Consider the following 18,096-nt stretch of genomic DNA (forward strand, 5'->3'; position numbering starts at 1 on the left):
TATATATATATATATATATGCTTGCAGTAGCTCTTAATGAAAGTGTACCTAATGAAGTATCTTGTAAATGGCTTTTCATAGGCCTAATTGAACATTACAAGCTCAGATTTGCTGTATATTTTTTTTGTAAACCGTGTTAAAAAAAAGAAAAGATGCTCCTGCACACAGACTTTACATCACAGATCAACATGCAGTGTGTTGTACGATTTTTGTGGCATATGGGTATTTAAAACAAAAAGGGACAACAGTATAAAAGAGTACATATCAAGATTACAATCATAGTTGATGTTCACTTCATTTTTGCTATGACAAGTACTGCTGAGAGTTCATTTGTGGAGCTGATAAGACTCTGAGGCACGTGTTGGTGATAAGTCATGTAATGTCAACTTTAATGTGGCCTCATGTTGAAGAGTGAAGCACCCTTTCACCTCTGCAATTCCTCTGCTATTTTATAATGTAGTCATATTTTTAGCCGGGACAAGACATCCCATGGTTCGTCACTGTCATTTTTGATAGCGTGAATTTATTATTCAAAATAAAATGAAAAAAAAAACAACCTCTCCTACCTCATTTCAAGAGTATCGGTAGTTTCTGCCGGCTTGAGTTTGCCGTTTGAGTCACTGTCCTCCGTTTCGTGCACTTTCCTCGACACTTTAGGACTCACGTTAGCCTTCCGGCCCATCTGAGGGCTGTGTCCCTTACGATGCGGCTGCGGGCTGCCTGAGCCTGGGGTCAACTTGCGGGTGAGCAAGGGACTCTTGGAGACCTTCACCTTGGTGGTGTGCTGCTCCTGAGTCTTGAGCGGGCGCAGGCCCAGAAGTCCGCAGTAGTAGTTGCACTGGTGGACGGTTGGGAACTGCTCAAAGACTTCTGGAGAGCTGCGCTCTGTCAGGCCTTGGTATCTGAAACAGGGATAGGGATGTCATCTTGATAAAAGGCAAACATCTTTTCCATCGTTTTTTTTGTGCGTGATACAAACCCTTTTGTCTTGGTCGCCACCCTAATATTTGTAATCTTTGTTTCCACACCTGCAAAAAACAAATCACAGAATCAAAACTGAGATTTGTCAAAGAAAAACAACAGGTACATTTAAATCGTTCAAAGCCAGAGCCGTATTTTCACGTTTTTTTAAAGTTAGGATGTTAAATCCCAGATACTTAAGTATTAAATCAATACTTCAGTACATAAGGACATTAATTTCCAGATACTTAAGTATTAAATCAATACTTAAGTATCTGGAAAATAATGCCTTTTAATGTAGGACATGTAATTAATGTAAGGACAATAATTTTCAGAAACTTACGTATTGAATCGATACTAAAGTATCTGGAAATTATTGTCCTTTATGTACTTAAGTATTAAATCAGTACTTGGTAAATACATGGTAGAGACATATTATTGTCAGGACTGGCACAGCTATTAGGCGAAATAGGTCGCTGGACACTAGAGGGCGTTAAAGCTCAGGTGAACATTCAAGTGCATAATTCAAAGAATTTTACAATATTAACAAATAAGTGAAAAGTGCAAAAGTGACTTAATTTGAAAAGCAAAATTTCTGTGGCAGTTGACACATTTTGCTTCTTGTGCATGAATATGTAGATATTTTGGTACATACACATTTTACCAAACACTTGAATTTTTTTCTTCCTAAAAAGAAACCGGTGCATCCTTTCCGTTGTAAAAATCTACTGTGGCCTTCAAATGGATTCCAAAAGTATTTAGCCATTTTCAGTAGTAAAAAGTTAATATTTGAACTATGCTTTAATTTTCATAAAAATATTTTGATAGAAATGATATCTCATGTGCTCATGGCTTTGGGTAAAGATCAGTTATGGCTCACCTGTTATGGGTTTGATCATGTGACATTCACAACCTGAAACCGGCGCACGGGTGATGTCATTTTCAGTCGACCGCAAGTTGCAAAATGCGTAATTTTTTTCAAGTATTTATTGCACATGAAAAATAATGCTTATCAAAATAATTCTCAAATTCTGCCTCAATTAGTATTCCTTCAAGCATAAATTCTGCTTTATTGAAAGGATTCAATTTTCACTGTACCAACACACACTGCACCAAATTTGGTGCAATAGGGTTATTTATATCTAAGGCATCAGGTTGACGATTTGATCTTTAAAAAGTCCACGCCTAATCATGATCTTTTAACATAATATACCAAGTCAAAATAATTAACCCAGTCTTGACTAAGTAAGCGGGTGAGAAACCAACCCAGCATTTTTTATACGTACCTTCCAAGCGGGTGATGAGCAAATTGCCGTGCGTCCACTGGTGAATCCAGTGCTGGAAGGTGCTGCACTTCTGTTCCATCTCCGAGGCATTTTGCACAACCAGGCGGCCTTTAGGATCCGTCACACAGTATTTAAGGAAGACCTCCCCTAGGTCAACTTCCACCGTGGCGTACGGGACAGAGTTGGCGGGTCGATACATCAGGTACTGAGGGATTACTCTGCGGGTAGAACAACAAAAACATTCTGACAAAGAATTAGCAGCAAAATCTTTGTGGGCTTGTTGCAGGACTTACTCGAGTAAAGAGCCAAAGTTTTCAATAACTCTTGCTTCAGCTGCAAATATTTTACAATATTCTCGGATCATGTTCTGGATTTTGCATTCCTGGCAGAAGAAATCAAGTAAAAAGAAAGCATTGGCAGCAATTTAAACTGAAAACATCATTTCACTCACTTGCTTTGTCATTTCTAGATTTCTCTCGATGAGGTTGTTATCCTGCTTGGTCCCGTAGGCGATGGGGTTCGGAACCTTGATGATACATGTGCTTCCAGACTCATAGACGGGGTTCAAGCCGTAGATGACTTTCACTCTGCTGGCTTTATGATTGCAACCCTCACCCATGTTTGCCTTCTCAGTCATGATGCGGCCAAAGAACTTGTCGCCCCAAGTCCCGGAGTTGGCAAGGCCTTTGGTGAACACCAGTGGTGTCATCTCAATTTCTTCTCCAACTAGAGGAAATATTACAAGGTGGACTTTATTGAGAGGAAGCCCCTGAGACCGAGACTGGAGTTTAGATTCAATTCGATTAGCATTTTGCGGGCCGCATAAAATCATGTGGCGGGCCAGATTTGGCCCCCGGGCCTTGAGTTTGATACCTGTGATGTAGATGATTATTATGCGGTATAGTAGGTAGGAATAAATATAATGGGCCAGGGTTGAAACAGATGTTCCACCAGCAAACTTGTCTCATAAATGAAAATTAATAGGGAGCGATTTGATGAGGATGGGAAAAGTTATAATTTTAGGAAAGTGGAAACATGTTATTTGGCCTTCTGCATGAATATTTTTCACTGAGCAGAATATATATATATATATATATATTTTAAATCATTCAAATACTTGATATTCAATTGGAGCAGGGGTGGCCAAGTTCAGTCCTCAAGAGCCACAATCCAGACTGTTTTCAATGTATCTCTTCAACCAACACACCTGAGTCAAATCAGCGTCGTTATCAGGATTGTGCAAAGCATGCTGATGAGCTAATCATTTGAATCAGGTGTGTTAGTTGAAGAGACACAATGAAAACAGGCTGGATTGTTGCTCTTGAGGACCGAACTTGGCCACCCCTGAATTAGAGTCATCTGAAGGATACACAAATAACAAAAACACTCGATAGCTGCATCATTAGTTGTAAATTTAACATAACCACTCCGAGCACTGGACACGTCAGGACTGAAAATGATTTAGAAACTGTTTACAAAATTGTTATTTATGCTAAAAAAATAGTTACCTTCAACATCATCTCTGAGAAGTATGTCAGACAGAACTGTAAAAGAAAATGGAATATTTCAGAACACTAATGATGTCATTGAATACAATTATTAGTTGGAACTTGAATGGTTGTGTCTCACTGTCCACGCTGAGGAGAAAGTCTGTGGTGTCGGTGCCGTACTCGTTGTGGATGGTGCAGCCGTACACGCCGCAGTCTTGGTTTGCGGCCAGAACGATAGCAAGTGCCACTTGAGTCTCATCCCCTGCACTTGAAGACAACATGCAAAAACATCAGCGGCCTGCAGAAAGAGTCAGTGAGCAGATACAGACACAAGGTGTCGCTGTAACACAGAGAACAGTTACATGTAGCAACACGCTGCCGCTACGACAAGCAAAAGTGCATATACATTGTATATATAGATTTTTAATGCTCCCGGAGATGGGAAAAATATTGTGTCATATTACAGTTCATGCGTCTAGTCGGTTTCCGTGTCACAGCTGTGAGCTTGACAGTCACATGAGCTGTAAGTCTGCGCACTGAGAATATGAGAATGGCAGAAGGCCACGGGGTGCTCTCTATGTAAATAAATCCACATCCTAATCCTTGTGGAATCATTTGTTTTAGATCACTACAGCTTTATGGCCGCTCATGTTGTCCATATATCCCTGAATAATAGCACAGAGATACCATGTGGCTAACGGCTATCGTACGGCGATTTGTGTTGGAGGTGGCGATGACGTCCATTTACCTCCTATTGACCTCCAGGATTTCCTCTTCATCCCTGAACCATTTAATGGTGGAGTCGGCAAGCACGTTGAAAAACTGGCACCAAAGCTTTAGGTGTCCGGAGGCATCCGGGAATGGCTCCCCTCTGATCTTACGGATGACCTGTGGAGCTGTTGGCACATGGTCGCAAACATAAATATACACACAACCAAACAGCCTCTCTAATGCGGTTCCTAGAATTCTGTTGGACCAATTCCAGCCTTTACAATCTACAATTTTGCTCAACACATCAGCACACAAGACATCTCAACTGTGAGCCAGACTTACAAAACAATACTTTAAGTACATCACCTTTCAAATGCAACTATGATCGCGAAATGATGTAGAAACTACTCAAACAATAGATTCATGGTTGTAGGCCAGCAGTATCTCATCAACTAAACAAATATGTAGCTTCTAATTCTAAGGTCAACTGACACTGTTAAAAACGAATGATTTTTTTAATCAGGTGTGTTTGGGAGAGAAACCTGGAAAACATGCGAGATCCCACCCCTCGAAGACTGGAGTTTGATACCTATGACAAGAAATGTTAGCCCTAAGCTAGCTCGTAAGCTAGCTTGAAAGCTAACAGGCTTGGGTCTAGTAATAGTAAATTAGTAATTTACAATTTTTCTGGATGACCACTGATCTAAACAAAAGTTCGTCCTGTATATAGTGGGGCAGAGTGTCCCAAACAATGTGAAATAATACTGCAACCATTTCAACTCTAACTCAAATATGATACTTTTACACAAATGGATGCTATGTCATCTTTCTCAATTTTGATGCGCAAAAATATATCATCTTAAAGCCTACAGTAGTTCTTCATGCCTTGAAAGAGATTCCATGCCAAGCTAGCTCGCTAGCTTGAAAGCTAACAGTCTTGGCCTTAGTAATTCTAAATAACAAGTAAATTTGCTTGGATAACTGCTGATGCAAACGAAGATGCTTAGGTTCTCATAATGGAGTGCGGGGGGGGGTTGTGGGACTGGGTACAATTTTAACCACGGCCAACAAATTGGAATTTTTTTTTGAAAAACAGTTTAACGCTATAACTTAAATTAGAACTTGAGTACTACAGTAGATAGTTCTCAGTCGTTGCACATTTTCACCAATTATCTTGAAACATGTTTAACATATTTATCAGAGCCTGGGCAATCCATCCACCTGTCACGGACGGAACGCCCTACTTTGGCGATCGCTTCCACACTTTCAGTGAGTGCTTTGTGATATAAGGCCTCATAAAAATAAATAGACTGACAAGGGCCATCTGTACCGAGCCAAATCGAAAGACGTAAACCCGCTTGAGATGGAGCTGAGTCAGTGTGTTGTTTACGAAGTTACGTGTCATGAAGCACGGTTTGGTAACCGATTGTCCAGTAGACTACTGGTATTTACAAACAAATCTCAGAATTCACTTTACACGGTCAGGATCAGTGACTGGATATTTACCTTTCAATGGGTCAAACTTCTTTTCGGCAACTTTCTCCTCTTTCGCGACTTTGGCCGGCTCCTCTTTGGGTGGCTCCTCCACCATTTTGGGTACCTCCAGTGTGGCCTTTCTGCGATTCATCAGCGGGGAACGCCTCTCCATTGGTGGGGTGTTTTGTCCCACGGGGGCTTGGAGCAAAGCTGCCCTGCGAGCCTGGCTGGGTGACATGTAGGGGGTCTCCTTCTTGTTTTGAGCTTCGGGGGTAACGGCAGCTGTGTCTAAATCCTCTTTAGGTTTGGGGATGAAGATTTTACGGCGGGCTCCTGAGGCCAACTCCTCGGGTGTAGCGGAGCGTATAAGTGAAAGACTGTCTCTTCGTTTCAGTCTGGGGCTGCTTTCACAGGACAGAGACGACGTCGGCGTCAAGGACGTCGGGGTTGATCCGCCGCTCGTGTCTTCGTCTGCCTTGTCGTTTTGACGGTCGTCCACCGTGATGACGGGGACCGTCATCCCGGTATCACTCTCAAGCTCTGCGGCGGCCTTGGACATATATTTACGTATACTGCCAGGGCTCAATGACGGATGAGTAGGGGGTTTGTGTGCAAGTCTCTCAACAGGGGGTCTACTTCTGAGGAGGTCCTCAACAGTTACAGAAGTCTCAGTTTTAGATTGTTTTAAAGGTTTAGCCTTCAGTATCTCGAGAGAACTATTGTCCTCTGTGGTCTTGCATAATGAAGGCCCATTGTCATGCCTCCTTTCATTTGGGTTAGAAGATACGTTTTCTGTGAAACCTTCTGATGTGTCTTGAGTTTTTTCAGATGTGGTACCACCAGTGCCATGCAGTCTTGAACTCTCTGTAACCAAAGTTTCAGTTTCTGTCCACTCACTGTGAGTGGGCTTCCTTAATTCACTCTCATTCTCATGACAAGTTACAGATATTGGCGGCACCACAAACAAAGGCACACTTGACGATTCTAAAGGCTGCAGAGGATCCGGAACAGGAGTGTTTATGAATTTATGATCCTTCTTGTCATCGCTGCATGAAATATTTATTTGGGGAATGGTTGCAGACTCTAACGGAGGGAGCTGCTGACATCTTTTTATGCTAGTCTTCTCCTGTGCAATTCTTTCTGACTTGACATCTAACTTTTCGAGATCCTTCGCTTCATCTGGGGGTGATGGTTTATCATTACGATGGAGAGCTTTCTTCTTTGGTAAAAATTCTGAGGAATCGACAATATCCTGGGGTATAGTTTGTGGTTTTAAATGTTTTTCTAAAATACTTGGCTCTGATTCGATCTTTTTGAGCGCCAATATTGTTAGCGGAAGAGTCGATTGCTTAGGTTTAGGCTCAATTATTTCAATCTTTGGGACGGAAGCGCGTTTATTTTTGCTTTTATCGGACACAGGCTCTTTAATATCTGCTGTATCGTTCTCTGAGGGACATTCTAGTTTCCCAGTCCGGACTTTATGCATCGTGGTTGAATCTTCTGCCAAAAGATTTATTTCAACATCCTTATTATCTTTTTTGTCTGTGACAATCTTGACTGATTGTTTCTCGAACTCAGTCGCTACTGCTGGTGGTTTCTTTTCTGCCACGGTTTCTGAAACGTTGTTGTTTGTTTCATTAGGTTGAACAGTCACCTGCATTTGCTCTTTTAGATTTTTTTCAGTGACTGCTTCCTTCCTTTCACCTCTCATCTCACGACCTCTAAAACCATTCTCTGAACTCTGAAGTACACTCCGGTTTGGCTCTTTGCTTTCGTCTGCAAAAGGAGTCGAGCATTCAGGCCACTTTTTCAGGTCAACCGTCTTGGGGGTTGCAGTAGGTAGAAATTCGACATTCATTTCCTGAGTTGTCGAAACACTTTCAGCCTCCTCTTTTGTGTGATTTCTCTGTGAAGCGCACTTTTCCGTATCAGAATCTAATGCCTGATCGGGTGCTTGAATTTTGATGGCCTCTTTCAGCAAAGGCGGTGTTAATACAGCTACTTTTGGTTTGTTCCTATCGGGACTCGGTTCTATAAATTTCACCTCGGTTTCCACACATACCTTCTTGGGAGGGTAGTCTTTGTCAGGTGTACCAGCTTTCAGCAAAGGCTGACTAATTACAGCCACCTTAGGTTTGTTTACATCGGGAAGGGGTTGCTTGTTTAATTTATCTTCAGTTCCCATATGTAATTTCTTGCTAGGGTAGTTCGCATCTTTTTCAGGTTTACTCTCTTCTAGCAAAGCTGTTGGTAATACAGCAGAAACCGTTCTGTTTATATTGGGTCGGGGTAGCTCCTTTTCTTTCTCTTCAGTTTCCACACATAATTTCTTAGTAGGGAAGTACACCTCTTTGTCAGTTTTACTCTTTTCCAGTGAAGGAGGTGTCAATATGGCTACCTCAGGGCGGGCCGGTTCTATTAATAGCCCTTTATTTTCTACACATAATTTCCCGGAAGGTTTTATCACCTCTTTGTCAGGTTTGCTGTATTCACCCATCTTTTCAACGCTTATCTCTTCCCCTTGCGAAGACGCAATGGGTGTCACACAAGAGGCACTGGCCACTATAGCTGAGATAACTCTGGTTGGGGGAGGAGTTTGATTATCTTTTAAAACGCCGGACGAGGGAAGGAAACTTTGGCTGTGTGGCAAATGAGGCTTATCTTCTCTTGGTGAAGACGTAGTTTCTACCGCAGAATGAGTGGGCTGCGGTGATGCTGGCGGGATATTTGGGTCGGGTTGGTGTGAAAAAATTGTATCCACACTTGGGACCATCTCAGTATGTTTCACTTCAGCCTAATGGGAAGCAAACAAAGCCTTCAGTACCTGAACACAACTGATTGGTTTTCTCAATAAATTCCACCAATAAGGGTGTCAAAATTCTTTACGCTCACTTTTTCTAATCAGATTAATCTCACCTTTAATCTCTATCTTTATGCTTCGCGTATGCTGATTAAATACATTTGTATTCATTTTGAGCTTGAGTTGTTGAGGAGTGGAAAACAAAGCACAATCACACCCTGCCTGGTGGACACTGTTTTGCTGACATTGTGATCTGCTTAACCTGATGGGCTCTTGTCATGTGTGGCAGGGCAAGTTCAGGAGCAGAAGACATGAAAATGGAAGAGCATACGAGAGTTGTCGCTTTGATGAAGGGTCAATTTAACTTTAAAAAACATGTCGACGGCAACTTATAAAGGTAGAGTGATGTTCATTCTTTGTAAGGAGTTTGTTTAGCAGAAAAGCAGCTCAGGTTTAGCCTACCACATAAATGTAAAGCACCCAGCACTTGACTGTAACCACAGCTAACAATAGCAGCAAAGATGCTGATAGTGAGCCATAGCTAAACTCTGCCAAATTGAACTTGAAAACACCAAGCGTATGAGCAAGTCTGTGTCGAACAAAATGAACAATGTTTTACTTTACTGTTATTTTCTAATTATTTGGCAATTGACCAAAGAAAACAGCACCGTTTCTCCTGATGGTTGAAACTAAAGGTTGCAGTCAGCACTCGGCACTTGTCCCAAATACAGCAGACAGTAAATAGTTTCAACTGCATCTGGTAATGCCTGTTAAACCAAATAAATGACTTAAGTAACTTTTTTTTGTCTTGTATATCAATCTTTTGGTTTGCTGTTATGAGACAATGTACCTAAATGAAAGCAAACTTTTTTCTCTGAAATTTTAGGTCAGGTAATTGAATTAGATCAATTAATTAGAGATCTTAATTAATCACTTTTTTAATCACTTGACAGCTCTTTCTTGACACTAGTTGATTTATTTGAATCGAACCCTAATATAAACTAATGTTTTTGGAAGGCATCCAACCTTAAACTTTATGTGCAAAGTTTTAGGATTCACACATGTTCAATAGCAAAGACCTTTGCTGCTGAACTGTAAACAGTGACAGCAAATAGTAAAATGATCAGATGACACAAAAGATATAATACAAAAAATCAATAAATTCTTATGTTTTATGACCTAATGCTTCTCTATCTTATCACATAAATAGTGACCGTGTGTTCAGATTAAACAATCAAAATCTGGACAGACTAGAAGAGGAAGCAAATTTTCATGGCTGCTGTAGAGGAAGATGAATATAATTTGTTTTTCATGTTGAAAAGAACATGGAATGTTAGGAACTGAAGTTCCTCAAACTGCTGGTGTCAGCTCCAAAGATATTTTGAAGTAAGACAAGGGGAATTCCTGAACAATTTGGGCAGGTGTGTGCTCCTTACACCGAGAAGCTAACCTTTGAAATTGATACATTTATTTTAAATTATTTATTTACATTTATTATTGTATAATTACTTGAGCACAGAAATATTAAAACAGATGTTTAGTCACCCCTATATCGAGGAAACAGGTCTTTCAAAAAAAAAATAAAGTTCACACCTTTACTGTTTATGGTGTAGTTGGGGTTTTCCCCTCAATGAGTTTAGTTCATACATTTCGAACGTATACTTGGGGCTTTTGAAGCTTCGTGATAATGGACTGAGGAAAAAGAAGTTAGCATTTTCCATAGAAGAGAACCGGAGTCTAAAAATGCAGCTTTGACTCTGGAAGCTGTATGTAAACACAATGCGTGACTGTATCTCAATCATGTGAGCAAGCGAAGATAAAAGATTAGACTTCCTCCAGTGACATATCATCAGTGAGGTTTTCTATTAACGCGTCACCACCATAAATGGACAGTTGTAGTTCCACATTACAGCCAAAAGATTGCCATTCCACTTTGAACCTGTTGACTTCAGTTCCTCTTCCCATGTGTCACTCAACCACACGTCATCAGCCAGTTTGAATGACAGAACAACACATGCATCACATCATGTGACCTTTATTTAGACTTTAAACATTTTTACTTGCATACGTTTTTTTTAATTTACTCCCACAAATATACAGACGTACAAATTTACAAGCATGTTTAAATGTATTTAAATACATTTGAACATACTTGCAGTGTGGAGCTGCCATTGTGGAATACACATTTTTGACTGGCAAACTCTTTTGAATTTAATTGCAAATACATTCCAGGGCATTTACAATTTTTTTTTAAGTAAGTAATGTTACTTAAATATTTGTGGACTAAATGTTAAAATCATGGCATTTTTCTCCCACAATGCCACATGCATTATGATTTTTTTTTAACATAATTAACTCATAAAAATTACTGATAAACAATGTGTACTTACTTTGTTTTAGAATTTATTGGTATATTTAGGCCAAATGCTATTTTCTTTTTTTTTTTTTACTTCAACATGCGCATAACTCTATGGCAGTGCTTCTCTAATCGAGAGATGGGGCCCCCTGAGTTGATGCCAGGGGGGGCGGGGGGCATGGATGTCCCCCTGGGAAAAGGCTTTGTTTTTGTCATATGAAATTTAATTGCAATAAAATAAGTATTTTTATCGTTTTTTCTTTTTCAGGCACTTTGATGCACTGTGTTATTTTTTTCAGTTTAAGCCTAAGCTGGAACCCGTATTTTGATGCACTTGGTTATTTTTTTCTGATTTAGACTAAGCTGGAACCCGTATAAACACTGTAAAAAATAATTAACAGTTGTTGAAAGTAGTTTTATGTTGCTTTTTTCTTTTGTTAATGTTAAAAAGCATACTGGTTTAGGTACACATGCATTTTTTAGAGATAACAATCGTATATATAGCCAGAATTTCAAATATGCCAGTGAGAAATGTTTACTCCACATTGGTAGCTCAATTAAAGTCTATTATTTTGTCGATTAATTTATAAAGCTGATACCACAAAAGTTTTAATTATCATCTATCAAGAACCAGACATTATTTCAAATTGACAGTTCAGAATCTGCACAAACATTGCATTTCTATTACTAGTTTGTTCTGTAACATGTTGGGATATGTTGATGGTAAAAAATGTTTGTGGTAGCTTTCCATAATAAAAACAAACATGATATTATTATCCACTCTGTTTTCATGAAGAGGGAATGAAATTCAAAGGATTTTGACTATTGGGAATGAAAACGGTATCTAAGCGATCAATAATTTTGAAAATCACTGCCAAATACCGGTTAGCGTGTTAGCGAATGGATCATAAACCTCTATTCGTAGCATATGCTAATTTATTCTCCATGCGTGCCTCTGATAAGGGAAGCATTGCCTTCCTGTTGTCTACATGAGGCTTTATTTTTAGTCTTTGAGATACTTTGGGGTGGTGGTGTTGGAGGGGGGAGGGTCTTTTTGCATGGAATTTGCCAAATGGGACAAGACCCTCCTTGTCATGATGAGACCCGTCACAAAAGTCACTCGACTTGCCCCTCAGACAGATCGTACAAAGCCTCTAGGTAATGTGAGAGCCAACGATGGCATTCAGGTTTGAGCAAGCCCTCTGACGCACTGCTGTCTCACTCACCGCGGCCAACACCGGAGATCAGGGTTCTCTTACAGTGAACCGTGAAGATACAACATCCCCCACCCCCACATATAACGAGGGGGAGTGATCTACTTTTATGGTTCCTCATTTCTTCGACGCTCCTTTAACTAGAGGCTGTTTGGTGTTGCCAGTGCGTCCAAAGCGGTTTCCACTGGGCGGGTTGAGTCATTGCATCAACTTTTTATACAGTCTGAGTGCCACACCTAATCCATGTAACATCTAGCACCTGAGTTCTTGAGTGCGCTTCTCAGAGTATTTTTTGTATCACCAAGCATAGCCCCAGAATCCATGCTGCAGGCATTTATCTGCCCAGGGTGCCCATTTACTTTTATGTACACTGTCAGGAACAACTCAAGCTAACCATAGCCCCAAGAGTTCTAGTATTGCGTGACGGTAACACACCGCAAACTTCTCAATGAACTTTACTTTACTAAATAATATATGGGCATCAATGCTTCGGTACACCTTTATTTTGAAGTAGTTCCCGGGTGCATGTAGCAGCGTGTCGCAGCGTAATTGCTGACTAGACTCATCACTTATGTCAATAAGGTCGTCCTTAAAGTAAAATTATGTAAATGAACATCTTTGTCTGTCTCTGTGACTGTAAGAATTTATACCATAATTTCGATAGAATTTTCAGGATATCCAAATACCAAAATCTTCGCCGGCAGCAGCCATGGATTTAACCCTTTCATTATCTTGTCAGGCAAGTGAAGTCTAATTATAACTCTCAAGTCAAGTGGCAACCAGCTGCTTTTCAAAACGTCTGTACATACCTTGGTAAGAAGTTGAAGACCAGACAATTGTGTTCGTTGGCTGACCCCTTCTCCAGCTGATACCTCCTTGTTCTGCACCGGAACCTCAGCCACCGGCTTGCTTTGTCCTTTAGACTCCTTGGGGGTTCCAGGGGTCGGTTCAATAATTGGTGACTTTACAGCTTCAACTTTTACGATATGTTCTTGTGAGATAGAGAGTTTCTTTGACACCGACTGTGGCTTTGCGTCCACGCTCTTCGGAGGTTCCTTTGGCTTATCGATTTCCATGGGTACCACTTGGTCCGTGTGGGCTTTGTCCATCTCTGCTCGATGCTTTTTGTATAGTCGATATGACGGCGGTGTTTGAGATTGTGTGGATTTAGGCTGTATGGACTTGGGAAGGTGTTCGGGTTCTTTATCTTTGTTTTCATTGGATTCGAGAGAGTCCTTCTTCCCTTTCCCAAAAAGGAAATCTTTGACTGAGTGCAACATGGAGGAGATGGATGACTGGATGTTGTGATGGTCATGATCTTTAAGGGGCTTTCTGTGATGTTTGGGCTGCTCTGCTAGATGGGAGACTTCGTTCTCGCGATCTTTCGTTGTTTCATTCTCTTCCCTTGTTGGTCTTTCTTCTTTCTCGATACTCGTATTTTCGATACATACGTCCATCTCCTGTGGTTCTTCCAGTTGAGGTGAGTTCTCGGCCTCTTCGGTAGTCTGCGACTGGAGAGTCTCTGACAAAAACTGTGCCAAACTGATCCCGCCGTCGTAAGAGTTTTCACCTCCATTTGCTATCACGTGGCCTCTGTTGTTGTTGCTGCTGTTTGCGGTGGTGTTAACGCCGGCGTCGACACCGTTGGTGATCTTTGGTTTCTTTTTGGCCACGAGTTCCTCAGGGAACATTATGTCTTTCTCCAGACTACCGTCCAAAGGTTTTGCAAAGGCTTTTCCTTTGACGTCAGAGCTGACTCCACCGGCTCCTGCAGCGGCACGCAGCTGCTCCACAGCTTCAGGGTCAGTAGCTGCTTGGACTGAATCTAGTGGCGGAATTGGGCGTTTCCTCGGAGGCGGTTCTGGACTAACACGTGGTTCCTCCGTCTGAATATTTCCGCTGACGTCCTTCTTATTCTGTTCATCCAATTCTTTCTTCTTCTTCTCGGCTTTTTGCTTCAGCTTGGCGAAGAATCTCTGGTGGATCTTGAATTCACTCATGGTGCCCACTTCCAATACCCCCGAGCAGGAGACAATACCTTTGCTATTGCTTGCCGAGACCTGATAGATAGCCGCATCATCCAACGTGCAGCTGCAAAGAGAAACAATCGAGCAAAATCTCTATTTCAAGTCATTTACCAATATTTGGCATGTGATATTTGAGTTTTATACTTGTAAATATGAAGCGTGTGCGTTTTCCCATTTTTGTGGATCTCATATTTTGGAAGTCCACAGTAACGGTCCATTTCCATATCATCTTTATACCATTTCAGTTCAGGAGCTGGATAACCTGTAAAAATGAGGGACTTCAGAAAAATGGAGGTAACACTTTAACACAATCACTCCTATTTTGCCTTGTACAAAGTTAATTCTAGAAGCGCAGTGATGAATTGACAACTAAATAATTATCAAATTAATTGATAAATATTTCTGAAATTTGCTGAATTGCTTTGAGAGCTAGAATGGTCCAAATGTTCAGAAAGACAAATGCTCAAATTTTTTTGCGCTCTATGAAAGCAAAGTGATTAGTAGAGGTACAATGATTAATCGACACCTAATCGATGACCAAATTAATCAGTAAATAATTTTGATAATCAATTGTTTTATTTAGAGATCTAAAATTTTCCAAATGCTCAGAATTTCAGCTTCTCAGCAGGAACTGATTTCTTTAGTTTGATATGAAAGCTGGTGTGATACGATTAATAGATTAATCTGTGATTATTCTATAACTAAATTAGTCAATCAATATTTCTGATAGATTAATCATTTAGACACCTAAAATTGTCAGAATGTCAGGTACTCAATATCAAATATTCTCAGGTTTCTTTAGTTTTATCTATGAAATGAGAGTGATTAGCTTTGTATTAAATTGGAATAATATTTGCAAACATCTATTTTTCGTAGGAACACAATTATCTACATTTTTGCAGATTTCTGACATATTACAAAAAAAACTTGGAACAAATTATTTTAAAAATCCATGCAATTTCTGCACTGTCAATCTGAAAAATATGTTATTAATAAAGGGGTTTAAATCAAAACCTTTTTTTTTATTTGATTAATCGATTAATTCTTTCAGGGCCATGCGTTATCGGAAAAGGAAACCTCTAGAGTGCCAGTATGTATAGCATTTTTACTCATCGTTCAAGGTTGACAGAATATTGTATGCTGTCCATGTAAAGCTGGGTGGTATCATATGAAAGCTTGACTTTCATTCCTTACTTTGAATTGCATGTAGGTAATATTTGTGTTGTTTGCATGGCAACACTGCCATCCAATGGTCACAGTTATCACTACATTGCTCAATTGGCTTAATATTAGATAAGCACTAGTCAAGGGTGTCAGCTACTCTCTATAAAAAACGTATTTGATGAGAATTTTATAATTTATTATTTTTATGAGTATTTTAAAAGACGAGAATTCTCATCCATGGCACTAAAAGTTAATTGTCAAAATAATCAACAGATTCATCTGTTATTGAAATAATCGTTAGCACGGCTCAGTTATAATTCTGTTAATTTGCATTATTTTTACACCCATTCTCATGTCTCCAACATTGTGAATTTGATTTACAGTAAAATGACATTTAAAGGTCAAATTAGAACATACCTGATACAACACAGGTGAACTTTACGTTACAGTTTTCCGATACCGCCTTGGACTTTAAGGTGGTCTCAAAGGATGGTTGTACGTCCTCCGTAAGCTGAGCCATAACGGTGCACAGTGTGCTCCTGCAAGAGCACAGAGTTTTCAAACAGATCTAAAGCACCTTTCCACTTGTAGCTCACTTCAGAGGCCTCCTCACACTAGTGCAGTACATTCCATTTTCTTTGAAGGAATTTTGTTAATGGAAATTTTTTTTGGTAGTGGATAAAGTTTGACACAGAGACTTTTGGGACAGCAAGGGAAAAAAACAGGAATGGCAAATGCAACATTAAAACTGATGTTGGTCACTAAAAGTGAATGCAAGACCGGACAAAAGTAGACATTTACATCAACTGTTAAGACTTGTGTAGGTTTCATTCTTGGGATACACCAGATCGCTTGGTTAAGATGTTAGTTTGGAGGAATGTTTGAAAAGTATGTATTACCTCGTTGGCCTGTAGTGAGAATACCTTGAATAGCTAGTTAGAGAAGAGGCAAATGCAGGGTTGTCAATGAACAACTCAGAGTTCTGTAATCAACCCATCTACATATTGATGTCTCTCCTCTTAAAAAAATGACATTATTGGAACAAATTTGATTGGCTTTGAGGTAACTTATTTAGAGTGCTTTTGTCGCAAGTGCGTGAGTTTTACCTTTACCACAATGTTCTAGAAGATGCCTTTAAAGTAAAATTACCTGTTTTCCGGCCTAACGTTTGATAGGTAATTATTGCGGGTTTCAGCACGGCCATTTGAAGAGCTGCTATCCTCTTCACTGAAGCTGCTGGTTCTCCCATTGGCAGAAAAAGAGCGAGTCATCGGCCTTCTGGAAGTCATTGTGAAATCTACCAAGATTTTACCACCTGCCAAAACTGTTGAAAAAAAAAAATCCTGAGTCACGTCCTTAGCTGGCCAAAATTCAGTGCCTTGGATCGTAGCTGAATTTTGTTATTCATAGAAAAGCCCCTAAAAAAATGAACAAAAGAAGGCAATTGATGGCACAAATAGTTGAACTATATTCACAATTATTCATTCACTTCTCGGCACACACTTCAGTCCATGCTTGTCCTTTCTGACCAGGCTAAGTTCTTAAACTGGAGGAAGTTAAAAATAGTTTGGGATATCAAGTTGTAATCAAACACGAGCAGGAAACTACTTTGCTTAAGATTTATATGCTCAATTCCTGATTTGGCTCCATAAAAGCATAACAAATGTTCCAACCTACCATTGAAATGTTGTCTGTGTTTCTTTGTAGCTCGTGTCTGTGAAGAAAGCCTCTGGAACTGCTTATCATAGACGCGCATGTGTTGCCAGCAGGGCCCTATTTTTAGCGGGCCCACAAATAGGTGCAAGAGCACATCAGATTTTCCTAAACTACACTTCAAACTTAACAATAAAGTTTTAAGCCATCATCAGGTCACGATTCTCATTTGAAAATGCTGCATAATTATTATTGAAATCAATTTGTGAAAGAATATTTGGTCCGGTGCGGGCATAGTGCAAGACTGAGCAATGAAAACATGTTTGTTGGAGGAAAGCTGGTGGATGGATGCAGCCAGTGACGTGTGCTTTGCTCAAGAGCTGCCCCTCAAAGTGTTGCAATGCGTGGTAAAACATATAACGACTCTAGGGTGACCAGACTTCTAGTTTTAACCGGAACAAACATGGTTTTGAGACTTGTGTTCCAAGTCCCGACACATTTTATCAGCCAAATTGTTTTGTTCTGGTTTTAAGTAGTCTTTTTTTTTTCTGTGGGTCTAGGAAGACATTTGTTTGGGCCATGCCTGTGTCAATCACACAGTTGTGATAGAAATTTATACTAAAAAGCAATTAAAAATCCATTTAAATTGTTTACTTTGATTTTCCTGTCATACCGGAAACCAGAGCTACTTCCTGCTTCCTTTTTGACAAATCATCGGAAATTAATTCAGGCCATAGAAAGTTGTGGTATGTTGTTTGTTTTTCGGTATTACAATGAATGTTTTGCAAAAAAAAAAAAAAAAAATTGCATTGAACAATTGATTACTAAAGTGAGTAACGTACACCACAGGTGTCAAACTCCAGTCCTCGAGGGCCGGTATCCTGCATGTTTCTAATCTTTTCTCTCAACCACACCTGATTCAAATGATTATGATTATTGCAGAGCTTGCTAATAAGCTA

At 40.0% G+C, this 18,096-nt stretch overlaps 1 protein-coding gene across 3 annotated transcripts; it reads right to left on the reverse strand.

Moving 5' to 3' along the window:
- Nucleotides 1-31: 31 nt before the first annotated feature.
- Nucleotides 32-17,240, reverse strand: alpk3a (alpha kinase 3a). Of its 3 annotated transcripts, XM_088417331.1 has the most exons (15): nucleotides 17,158-17,240; nucleotides 16,634-16,759; nucleotides 16,384-16,416; nucleotides 15,902-16,023; nucleotides 14,465-14,582; nucleotides 13,103-14,384; nucleotides 5,954-8,717; nucleotides 4,485-4,632; nucleotides 3,876-4,003; nucleotides 3,755-3,790; nucleotides 2,698-2,972; nucleotides 2,540-2,628; nucleotides 2,247-2,464; nucleotides 980-1,028; nucleotides 32-902 (listed from the first exon to the last, which is right to left on the reverse strand). In XM_088417331.1, exons 1-15 carry the CDS (start codon nucleotides 17,238-17,240, stop codon nucleotides 563-565), a joined length of 5,811 nt encoding a protein of 1,936 aa, XP_088273457.1. In that variant the 3' UTR covers nucleotides 32-562. The 3 variants fall into 3 exon arrangements, with proteins under 3 accessions (XP_088273457.1, XP_088273458.1, XP_088273459.1); XM_088417332.1 differs by lacking the exon at nucleotides 17,158-17,240 and having other exon boundaries at nucleotides 16,634-16,773; XM_088417333.1 differs by lacking the exons at nucleotides 16,384-16,416; nucleotides 17,158-17,240 and having other exon boundaries at nucleotides 5,954-8,638; nucleotides 13,081-14,384; nucleotides 16,634-16,773.
- Between the last annotated feature and the right edge of the window lie 856 nt (nucleotides 17,241-18,096).

Source organism: Hippichthys cyanospilos, chromosome 6 (genome assembly GCF_059441005.1).
Source record: "Hippichthys cyanospilos isolate Australia breed blue-spotted pipefish chromosome 6, RoL_Hcya_1.0, whole genome shotgun sequence".
Lineage (NCBI taxonomy): Eukaryota > Metazoa > Chordata > Actinopteri > Syngnathiformes > Syngnathidae > Hippichthys > Hippichthys cyanospilos.